Here is an 11,204-nt window from a genome sequence, read left to right as displayed (position 1 = left end):
CTTTTCTTTTCTTCTGCTGTACATTATATAAAATCAGCAAAATCGAAAGTCACTGTGTTACACAGAGGAAGTAAATTGCTCTGTTTAAGCCACATGCTGTGCATAACAGGACATTAGACCGTGATTAGTTGTTTTTATCACAAGTGCTGATTAGGTTGAAACCTTGCTGCTTTTTGCCACTGTCTCACTGGTAAAACCGCAGATTATGAAAATGATCATAGATCATCACTAAAAGCAAGAACTGACACCACAAATAACCGAGAAAAGAAGCTTTTTATTGTTTTACAGAAAAGGTCACCCAATATAGAGCCTCAATTCAAATGCATGTTAAGCTGTTGCAGTTTAAAATATACAGTAGTTAGTTCAGTTAATACAAAAACAAGACAGAATTGTAATATGAAACAAAAGGACACTGCTACAGCGATGTAGCGATGGAGAAGTATTGCAGATGAGTCATGTGATGACTGAGGGGCCCTTGCGACCTGTTCTGTGATGGAGCTGGGAAATCTTCAAAGCGATGGTTGCCAGCGGTGCCAGCATCACCTGTTCCAAACACAGACAGTATGGTGACCTGTACCCACGTATTGGCTGCCACGTAACACTGGTGTATTTCTTCATCAATACCATAATCAAGTCTATACTGCAGAAATAATTATTTTGATTTTCTGCTATTATTTCTGTTGTCAAGTACTTATAAAAAATCTTTTTCATCTCTACCTGTGTGTCTTCGAAAACATGTTCCCTCTCGTAGCTGTCGATGTAGATTCGAACTGTGGCCCCTTCACTCCCCGTCCCACTGAGTCTGAAAATGACTCGAGAGCCGTCAGAGAAGATTATCCGCAGACCCTGCAGTGAAAAGAGCGAAGCGGGGGAACATGAGGCGCTTTTGGCCTTTGGTACTGATGCTAGTGACTCCTGGGCACTTCCCATATCTGTCCACATAACAGCTCTATCATTGCAGACTTTCAGCTTGCTGTGTACCTGGTTCCTGGAGATTGTGAGATCCACTGGGTCTGTGTATTCAAAGCTGTCTGCCTTTTCCACTTGGTAGATTTTGTCTTCCACAGCAAATCTCTGCTTTGCAAATGACTTGTCAGAAATCATAATCTCCAAGTCCTCCATCATCTCACAAGCTGCATCTATGTCTACATTCTCATAGTCATATCTGGACAGAACAACAACAGATATAATCATTCAACAACAACAAATGTTCTTAAATCAGCTGAAGGAAAGTCAATATCATTAGCTTCACACTGATAATATTTAGGTCATAAAGCACTTAAAATAATTAACAAAGCATTAACTAATGTGTAATACCAAGCATTGGCCAGTAGACGTCAGTCATGTTCTATAATCTGCTCCATAAACACGTGATTATCTACAGTATATTTTACAGGCTATTGTTTCATTAGCTATACAATCACAATACTGACGACCACAAACATAGTTTTTTCTAACCCCCCACCTGGTGAAGTAGTTTCTTCCATATTTAAGCCAATGGCCCCTAAGAACATCCTCCACGCTCTGCTTTCTAGTGGCCAGGATGGAGAGCCAGGCCAGCACGGCCCACAGGCCGTCCTTCTCCCGAATGTGGTCTCCACCTGAAAGACGATATGGAACTACATTCACATATAATGTAATATATCGCAATGAGAATTAAATGATTCAGCACCTGTGCCGAAGCTTTCCTCTCCACACAAAGACAGACGTCCTGCATCCATCAGGTTTCCAAAGTACTTCCACCCGGTGGGAGTCTCATATAGCTCTATTTTTGTTGCCTTGGCTACTCTAAAGGGAAATACAACATGTATATACTACTGTAGAAAGCACAGGGCATCTTTATAATAGAAGCAGATTGACACACTAAAATAGTATAATATAAGTATTTGTAACACATGCTCTGATTCTTACAGAACTGGTGGTTTTTCTTTTCATGTGAAACAACAAATGAGTTGGATTTGACGGTGGTTTGTGAAGCACAGGCCAGCGTTTACCTGTCCAGAGCCGCGCTCGTGGGCATGCTGCGGGCGAAGCCGGTCACCCCTGTGTGCTGGAAGTACGGGATGCAGAAGATGTTGTCAGCAATCACAGCCAGAGAGTCAGAGGGGGTCACGAAGAAACCGTGTTTACCGAGGATCATGTTCCGTTCCTAGAAGGCAGTCGGACACACAGGTTAGAAGCTCAGGTCTTTAAATCAATTTCATTAAATGCGTTAATGGCTCCACGCACCCCATCGGCATCGAAAGCCGCCCCTAAATCATACTCTCCATCTCTCATGCTGTCTACAAGGTCTGCAGCATAGGTGAGGTTAGGATCCGGGTGTTGGCCCCCAAAGTCCTCTAGTGGCACACAGTTAATGGCAGAATTGGCCGGACAGCCCAACTCCTCACACAGTATTCGCCTCACATACGGTCCCATCACTGGGGAGCAGAGACAAGGAGGAGAGAGGACTAATTTAAGGACAGCCAGCTGAGGTCTGGAGCGGAAAAGGTGTGTGTGTGTGTGTGTGTGTGTGTGTGTGTGTGTGTGTGTGTGTGTGTGTGTGTGTGTGTGTGTGTGTGTGTGTGTGTGTGTGTGTGTGTGCGTGTAAGGGCAGCTATTAGTTTCAGTTTCAGTGTTTGGGGACGCTTGAAATAGCTTTAGCAACTTAATCATAATGGATTGCTCTGGAGTCATGAGGCCTCTTGAAGCGTGCCGCCTCCACACGCAGCCCAGAGGAGCTCTGTGCAGGGTGCGACACGCCGTGACCCCGGCGACTCCGCGTAGCGGCGCTGCTGGTATAAACACGGCGAAGCGTCTGTGTCTAGATGCTGTCAGTAACACTCGCATCAGTGGAAACACGCAGACAGTTGGATGTTTTGGAGACCTGAGCGATCAAACAGATTATTGTTTACTCACTGTCTTGACTCGTCCTTCACATCTGACCTTGTGTAAACAGATGAGGACTGGGCATCATGGACATTTTATTTACCCTGATAACATGCTGTGTGATTCGGTTTGAAGGACCCACTACACTGAGCTTGGGTCAGAGAAGAATGCAGAAACAGTAGGCTCTCTGCCCTAATGTTACCTGGCCCAGTCTGATTTCAATGAAATCAATCTAAAACAATACGCTAACAAAGTGTTAATAAAGAAAATTAAATGAAAGTAACTAAACATGAGTGGCCTCTTGTCCTGACTGTTGTGTCGGTCCCTCACCTCCGTGCATGGCATCCAATCGTATCCGGATGTGGTTCTGTCCGGACAGAAGCTCCTTCAGAGCAGCAAAGTCGAAGACGTTCCTCAGCAGGTTAGCGTACGACTCCACAGAGTCCACAACGTCCACTGTGCACAGATGTTACCAGATGTTACATTTCAAACAAACAACCCAGGTTTGGCATTTTATGGCATGTGTTTTATGGATGTAACAATGGAAGTTTTCACTCCTGTAAAACCCAACCACAGTCATGTTTTGTGTGGCTCATCGTGACCATGCTTCACCTTTGAAGGGCTTGAACTTGTTCTCCAGGTCAAACGACTGCTTTCCCAGCGTGGTCAGATCCACTCGGAGTCTGGGGCAGATCGCGAACTCCTCGATGGTTCTGCTGATCTGAAAAATCCTGTTCGTGACGTCCTCCTGGGCCGGTCCTGAGGGAAGCGGAAAAACAGCTTGATGTTGTGCCGGAGAATCACAATTGCGCGGCTGACACACAACAACGGCGATGAGGGGTGTTTATTGTCAAAACGGTGCCGATTGTTCAGCCGTGCTTGAACTTTGCCCCAGATTATTGTCTCACACAGTCACAGATGCTCCATATTACAGCAGTAATACACATGCGCCCTGTATCAGTCACCGTTAAACGTCTCGCTTGTTCCTGCATACCTCCATTAGCAGTGTTGAACTTGATACCAAAGTCTCCATTGGCTCCACCAGGGTTATGGCTGGCGGTGAGGATGATCCCACAGATGGCTTTGTACTTCCTGATCACACAGGAGATGGCCGGCGTGGACATGATCCCGTGGTGACCCACAATCAGCCGACCCACCTAAGGAAATGTCACAGCGTTTGTGAGGCTGTTTCCCAATATAGTGAGGGAGGGAAGGTTTTCTATAACTGTTCACTGTGAAATTATTACCATAACTAGGACTAGAATTTCACAAAGCGAGAGCAGCAACGGAAGCAGGCGCTGTCGCGTTTATTTGAAATGGTTCCAGGTATATCAACTGTCCAGGGGCCAAGCTTAATCTAAAGCTGGGTGATCCTCGCTGAAAACCGCACAGACTTCATGCTTCTATTTGAAGAAGGCAGTTAGAGCAGCTGGTTTAGGAGCCGTGGTCCATATAATCATTTAATCTGTCGGGGGGTTACATTGTTCTGCTGTTGTCGCTCAACGGTTCATAGAACCTGGAGCAGGAGTTGGAGCTATCTGCAAAACTGGAGGAATCTAATCAATATAGATGCAAAAGCTAGACTTGAGCACAAACAGTGATGCACATATTTATTTTATTTGTCACTTTCTAGATACAAAACCTGCTGCAGCTAGAGACGGCTAGGAGATAATCATGAGGTGGGAAAAGCAGGTGACACTGACATACATGCTGTGATCTGCACACGGTGACATGGCCGTGTGCTGTACCCACCCACACACACACACACACACACACACACACACACACACACACACACACACACACACACACACACACACGGTGTCACTGACCCCGTTGGCAGCTGCCATCTGCACAATGACCTCAATCGCAGTCCGATTAAAGAAGCGTCCGTCTCCCCCCACCACTACTGTCGAACCCTGGCGGTCGCGAAGGTCGATGGAGGAGAAGATACTCTGGATGAAGTTGTGCAGGTAGTTCCTCCTGGACTGGAAAACAAAGACCTTCTTCCTGAGGCCGCTGGTGCCGGGCCTCTGGTCAGGGTAGGGGGCTGTAGGAACAGTCAACACCTGCAGAGGACTGTTGTCCATTGTTTGGAAGCGAGGATCCAACGTAAGGCCAGGGAACCTGCTGTTTGGAGGGAAGTCCCCTGTCAGGAGTGGGGGGCAATGGGGAACGGCACAGAGGGACAGAATGGGAGGGTAAAATCTTGACTCCTCCTATTATTTAGCAGGGTTACAGTGGTGCTTCTGGAGCCCAGAATAACCTTTAGACCAATGTGAATGCAGTGGCAGGTGGAGAAACTGAAGAAGCTCCTTCACACGTGTGCAGGCAGATCACTGTCAGGGCTGCAGGCCCACTCACAAAGACGCGGGTACGAGTGTGGGCTCAGGAGCCGGGGGAGCGGTTTCCTGCAGCTGTGCACAGAGTCAGGAAACTCAAAGAAACTGGAGACACGCGACTTGAAGTTTTCAAGGGCTCAGTGTGAGAATAGTGAGATTATGAGCTAATTACTAGCAAACAGTGTGGGAGTAAGTGTCAGCTGGCTACAGTACATTAGACAGGACGATGCTGCCCTCTAGAGGTAATTCAAAGAACCTCAGTATCTCAACTTCACTATACTTTTACTAGAGTAAAAGCACAGGTCATTCAGTCACTCGCTTTTAGCCTGGAAACAAAGTGGGCGTTTCAGTTTGAAGATAACATAACCCTGAGTCTGAAACTCTGTTGACCCATGAGAGACCACTGTGTGCCTTGAAAAGGTCAGGACGGTAAACAATCCACAGCAAACAAACAAACCGGAATGAGCCTCCGGGAGCCGCGGCCTAATCTGGGAATTCTACGTGCAGTGAGGAAAGGCCACAGCGAGAGCAACGTCACCATAAAACCTTTATTCAGACTTAAATAAAATATAGCAAATGTGTAAAAAAATAGAGGATGGAGCCTGCTTTCATAATGAGAATCACTGCTGTGTGGAGAGTCAATGTGACCCAGTATAAACACTGATCATACAGAGGCTTCAGAAACTTCCCAGGCTCTATTGAGCACTTTACGGTGTTGTAAATAAATTAATTATTTCTGAAGCCACTGTAAATAGATGACTGTTAATTTCTCCTCTAAAACCTTTGATATGTTGAGACACAGTCAGTGAAGATAGATTTTATACCATTAGGTGAAATTTCACAATACATTCAGATGCTGATCTTTTAGACACTAACTGAACACCGTGCCTTTGGGAGGCCACGCCCACGCGCTGCCGCGGTTGCCCTGATGGTGTCACCGACGCGGCGCTTGCCTTGCAGCACCCACTGGAGAACATCCTAGGAGCGCTGGCTCAGTGGAAGGTGCCCGCTGGAGGGGACGGCGGCGTGGGGGAGGGGGGGCGGGGATGGAGCACGGACATCTGGGTGAGCTTGAGGGGGTTGGAAGACTTCCTGCCCAGCTTCCATTGGATCCCTCTCCTGCGCCCCTTCGGCCGCAGGTGCACGTACCTCCCGTTTAGGCTGGCGTCTCCGCAGGCGTTGAACCACCAACCACCTGGGACAAAAGGGGGGATGACGTGTTGTGTATCGCACACATCTTCGCAGCGCAATGAGGCCCGTGCTTGTGGCGTACCTGCGTGGAGGTGGGCACAGCTGGAGCTCTGGAGGCGGTCGTTGTCCCTGTCCTTGGTGGAGAACATCATCCCCGTGTGGTTGATCAAGGGGTCAGGGACGTCTCCGGACAGATGTGTGAGGTGGATGGTGTAGTTTCTCTCCGCGCCATCGAGGTGGAATCCATATTGAAGGGAGCGGCCGGCTTGTTTCCAGTCTTCCAGACGGATTTGAAGGACGGCGTTTCCCTGAGCAGCGAGGGAGTGGAGCTTCCTGAGCCCCAGCCAAACGTCTCCTGTCGGCAAAACAATCAATAGGAGCTAAAGTGGATGCTAATGTTGCATGAAGTGATACAGGATAAATCAGGTCATGCAGACATATTGTGTGTGGTATGGAGAATATCAACTCCATCATATGTCTCACCTTGAAGGTCTCCAAAGCCGTTCTCATATTTGTCCCAAGTTTGATCAAAATTCACAGAACCGTCTCTCCTTCTCTGGATAACAGTCGCTCCATAGTCTGAAGGTGAGAATACATAAGAGCACAACATAAGGTAATGAATTCAGGGTGAGGATGTGACCCCTGTTGAAGCAGAAGGACCCGGTTTACCTTTGCTCATGTCACAGAAGGCCATGAACGGCTCGGACCCATTGGGTCTGATGGCGTACACCCCGCTGACCCGCTCCCCCGCGCTGAACAGCTGGCTGCAGTCTGACGCCGGACCTGTCCATAAACGACACGCAAACGCACTCTTTAAACCCTTAAACCTGCAGCGTGGTTGTGTGAGGAGAAGCCGGCGCTCATCTTACTGGCCGCTGCGGTGGTGTTGGTCGACCCTGAGGTCACGTAGGGGGCGAGCGTCGGCGCTTCGCTGCTGACGGCTTCAGGCGCCCTATCGATGGTCTCCTGAGCGGCTGAGCTGGCTGTAAGCTGGGAAACAGTGGGGGGTAAATGCTCTGGAGCTGTTATAACACCAAAATAGTTTCCCAGCAGTTCTGAGGTGCTTTACAGTAATATTGTGAATTTTTCAGGAGATGATTAAAAACACGGACAGCTCCTTCATCATGTCTTCGCCCTCTCAAAGTATGCACTGCAGCCCCCATGACTTTCTACCAGAGCTTTAACAATGCGGCCAAGACGACGGGTTATAATTCAAGACATTCGAGACATAACGTCCAGCGACCTCCACAGCAGCGCGTTCAGAGTTACAGCAGGTGGAACGACTTCCCACACGAACTGAATACGCGGCCGTAAAAATATTTTGGCAAATCACAATGAAAAAGCATCAGATGCATGCTGGTTAGATGTCTTTGGATTTGAATATTGCAGTATCAATTACTACTGTAAATTATGTGTAAATCTACAAAGAGAAATTTACACGACCCCCCTCTGACTTCTACCTTTTCCTCCAGATTCTTAATTTTGGTCCTCTGGTTGTCGATCTGGTCACTTTGTGCACTCACAGCCTTCAGCAGCTCAATAATGCTCTGCTCCTGACTGTGAATTACATCCTGATCAGGAAGCATAAAAATAACAATCGGACCGATTATGTTATTTACTTAACCGGACGTGAGTCACATGAAAGCAAACAGTCTTTCTAAGAACGCGTGACTCACCCTCAGAGTGCTGATCTGGGCCACTTGTTCGCTGGTCATCGCGCCCTGCGACAGGCTGCTCAGCTTCTGCTCCAGACTCTCCACTTTGCTCCGCAGCTCACTCTTCTCCCGCAGGATGCCGTTCATCCTGGCGCCGATCCCCACCGACAGGTCCTTGATCTCGTCGTTGCTGGCCTTCAGTATCACGGCGGTCTTCTTCAGCTCCTCCTCCTCCTCCTTGATCTCGCTGGTGAGCACGGACAGCCGGTAGAACGTGCGGTCGAAGATGTTGAGCTTGTGGAAGATGTCGTCGATCTGGCCCCGGGTCTTCTGCACAAACTCCCGCAGGCTCTGGCCCAGCTGGAGCAGGCCGTTGGCCAGGAGGTGCACGTCGTCCAGGGCCGCGAAGCGGGACCGTACTTCGGCTGGAGCCTCCAGCCGGAGGACGGGCGGCGCCTCCTCTCCACAGAGCGCGGGGACCCCGGCAGCAGCCAGGAGGAGCAATGCAGGGAATAGAAGTGTTCTCATGCTGTTGTAGAGCCGCGTCCCAGGCCGGGTGACGGTGACAGGGGAACAGCTGGCGGCCGCCTGCCTCCTCTGTGACTGGATGAAGAGCCCGCGGACGAACCCCGGGTTTTATATGAACGCCGTTAATGATTAATTCCATTTTATCAATATTGACATGGAGGATGTACGTAGTTTCCTCCTGTTCAGGGAGATACTCCAGTGCTTTTACTGATGCCTATTTAAATAGGTTAAATGTTACGGATGAGTCTAACGTGCCCTATCGAAAAAAATGTGCAGCTGAGTTATGTGATGCGTTCATGTGTGTGTGTGATGCTTAGCTTCATATGTAGCATCATGCGAGATGGATGCACATTTGCACCTATGCATTCTGCAGGCGTCAGTAGGGGGCATGCATTTAAATATACCCACCTGCTCATATACTGCGAGCGATGAGCCGTGCTTTTTCTCTGTTAAATGTTAACTGCTCATATGAGGACACCGTTACCTGAGGCCCCGTGTGTACACAGTAAACACGGCTCCTAAGCCTGACTTCATCCTGGAGAGCTGCTCTCTGGAAGGTACAATGCAGCTTCAAAGGCCAAGGCACGTATAGTCGAGGGGCCGTGGGGGCTGTATGTGATAAATAATTAATGGGGACTGAGCCAGTGACCATTGTAGTATAAAGGTTAGAGACCAGAACGTTGGCCTAGTATTTACACATGTATTTACAATTACATCATTTACCACTGTACCTTTAGCTTCCATTTACTACTGCACACACTGGTCTATGCTAAGAGCTGCTACTGTTTATGAGGAGCTGACGCTTCAGAATATTTAATGGATAGGGATGAATCTTGTTGAAACATTCACGCTGCCAAACCTTCCCACCAGACTCTGTACTTCAGCTGGAGCCCATGCAAACCTAAAACTGACTTCTGCAAACAGCTCTACACTCCTTCAGCCGCTTCAAAGCCCTCATCGTCCACCTTCAGGGCAAAACATAATCCACCTGAGGTTTTCAGCTCCGGCAGGGAACGTCTCAAACGTCTGCACGGATGTACAGTATGCATCGTCTACGCTTTGGACTTTGCTGCGCAGTTGATCGGATATGAGAACATTCCTCTGGTCAGATCCTTCCATCTGTTATAATAATACGACGATGACGATGAGATTCAGAAGCGAGTATGAGAGGATTTTACGGTTTCCATCTTCCCCCAGAACATCGAGTGCAACAGGAGTAAAATTAATACTTTGCAGCACGCGAGCCTTGAGCCTTGTGCAATTTGTGGACGCAAAACATCTATTTGTAGAAGTTAATCATTAATAACTGCGTTTTCATCTGATGTTTTAAGGCCAATACATTTTACTTCACATATGAAGCATTCTGTCCTTTGCCTCGGGGCCAAGTGCTCTGTAGTCTGTGGTCAGTTCGTCAGCAGTCCTCTCGTCCAATAAAGACATTTCCTCCCGCTCTCTCCCTCCATCGAGTCAAACCACAATTCCTCTTGGAGTCAGTCGTCTGCCTGGGTAATGGAAAAGGAGCGCTTCTTGTTAATTCTTGCTAATTCCTTTTCCATCCCCGATAGGACACGAGGCAGCGGTCGCGGCCCCGTGAGTGGATCTGCCTCCTCCTCATGGAGGCTTTTCATAGACATTACTACTGTACATGTGTAGTTCTATGCAGGCACCAACTGAACACGCTGAAGGCTGGAGAAGCAGAGAAAGGGCCTGCAAACATGGCAGCAGCTCTGAGGCCCAGTAGCTACAGGCTAATGGCTAACAGGTCGACGATGGTTACTTTGATTAGGAGGTTGGTCAGAGTGGAGACATCCTACTGAAGCATTAGACCTTTAGCAGGTTACATGAATGGGCCTGATTACAATGAAAGGCAAACTCACGGAGGCCAACAAGGTTCATCCTGAGGGAAACATGGACGTACACCACAAATGTGAACTCATGATGGCTCTACAGGAAATGACACTTTTCATTACTCCGACCTGTAAATTTCCTGCAGTTTAATAGCTGCCAGAGTTTTTTCTGGAATATTTCACTGGAAATAATTAAATAATTTAAACTTTGGCTGGTGGCGATAGAGGAAATCACAATTCCCCTCATCCCCTCATGACCACAAATGACAACAAAACACCCCACAAGCAATCCCTCAGAAAGTTGTGAGCTCCTTCCATATTTTCACCCCATATGTGGTTGTAAATCACAGACTGGGCAGACTGGGACGCCGTTACTTATAAAGACCAGATGACAGGCAGCGCTGGCACGATGGTGGCGGCTCAGAGGTTCTGGTAATCGCCTGAAAAAGGATCCATGAAGAATGAGAAGCATTTCTGCATGTGCGGCGCCCGGCCTCCGGCTCTCACCCTGTTTACTTGTTGGGCCACCTAGCGCGGGATAGGGTTTCACATTCATACCGGGAAGGGGGGGGGGGGGGGGTGAATGGCCACGCATGTTGTTGGAGATAGTTGCTGGGACTTTCTCCAACTTCACGCCAGATGCTCCGTGTCCTCACATGTTGTCACCAGGGTCCCAGAAAGGCTGCGACCCCTCCACCTCCGCGCTCCCATTGGCCCCTCGTCCGAACGGGTGGGTGTGGACCCTGACGTCTAGCCTCCCACTCGCAGGGGTG

At 48.6% G+C, this 11,204-nt stretch overlaps 2 protein-coding genes across 2 annotated transcripts; both read right to left on the bottom strand.

The window, feature by feature from the left end:
• Positions 1-254: 254 nt before the first annotated feature.
• Positions 255-5,000, bottom strand: LOC114844395 (phosphoglucomutase-1-like). The gene is made up of 11 exons (XM_029131749.3): positions 4,701-5,000; positions 3,863-4,025; positions 3,481-3,627; positions 3,199-3,324; positions 2,230-2,420; positions 1,995-2,149; positions 1,673-1,788; positions 1,466-1,601; positions 982-1,165; positions 718-846; positions 255-543 (listed from the first exon to the last, which is right to left on the bottom strand). Exons 1-11 carry the CDS (start codon positions 4,956-4,958, stop codon positions 454-456), a joined length of 1,695 nt encoding a protein of 564 aa, XP_028987582.1. The 5' UTR covers positions 4,959-5,000; the 3' UTR covers positions 255-453.
• Positions 5,001-5,720: 720 nt separating this feature from the next.
• LOC114844480 (angiopoietin-related protein 3-like) lies at positions 5,721-10,706 on the bottom strand. Its single transcript, XM_029131891.3, has 7 exons — positions 8,078-10,706; positions 7,862-7,972; positions 7,271-7,391; positions 7,071-7,184; positions 6,885-6,980; positions 6,484-6,756; positions 5,721-6,405 (listed from the first exon to the last, which is right to left on the bottom strand). The coding sequence occupies exons 1-7, from the start codon at positions 8,582-8,584 to the stop codon at positions 6,203-6,205; spliced, it is 1,425 nt and encodes a 474-aa protein (XP_028987724.1). The 5' UTR covers positions 8,585-10,706; the 3' UTR covers positions 5,721-6,202.
• Positions 10,707-11,204: the final 498 nt, after the last annotated feature.

Source organism: Betta splendens, chromosome 17 (assembly GCF_900634795.4).
Source record: "Betta splendens chromosome 17, fBetSpl5.4, whole genome shotgun sequence".
NCBI lineage: Eukaryota > Metazoa > Chordata > Actinopteri > Anabantiformes > Osphronemidae > Betta > Betta splendens.
This window is presented reverse-complemented; position numbering and strand designations above follow the sequence as displayed.

Bases quoted from the DNA above. Each gene is read 5' to 3' on its own strand.
- LOC114844395 (XM_029131749.3), bottom strand. From the start codon at position 4,958: ATGGACAACAGTCCTCTGCAGGTGTTGACTGTTCCTACAGCCCCCTAC. The intron at 3,325-3,480 runs GTGAAGCATGGT...ATCTGTGCACAG, and splicing joins CAAGTTCAAGCCCTTCAAAG to TGGACGTTGTGGACTCTGTG. The intron at 2,150-2,229 runs GTGCGTGGAGCC...ACTGCCTTCTAG, and splicing joins CGGCTTTCGATGCCGATGGG to GAACGGAACATGATCCTCGG.
- LOC114844480 (XM_029131891.3), bottom strand. From the start codon at position 8,584: ATGAGAACACTTCTATTCCCTGCATTGCTCCTCCTGGCTGCTGCCGGG. The intron at 7,973-8,077 runs GTGAGTCACGCG...CTTCCTGATCAG, and splicing joins CCCAGATCAGCACTCTGAGG to GATGTAATTCACAGTCAGGA. The intron at 6,757-6,884 runs GTGAGACATATG...TTTTGCCGACAG, and splicing joins CGGCTTTGGAGACCTTCAAG to GAGACGTTTGGCTGGGGCTC.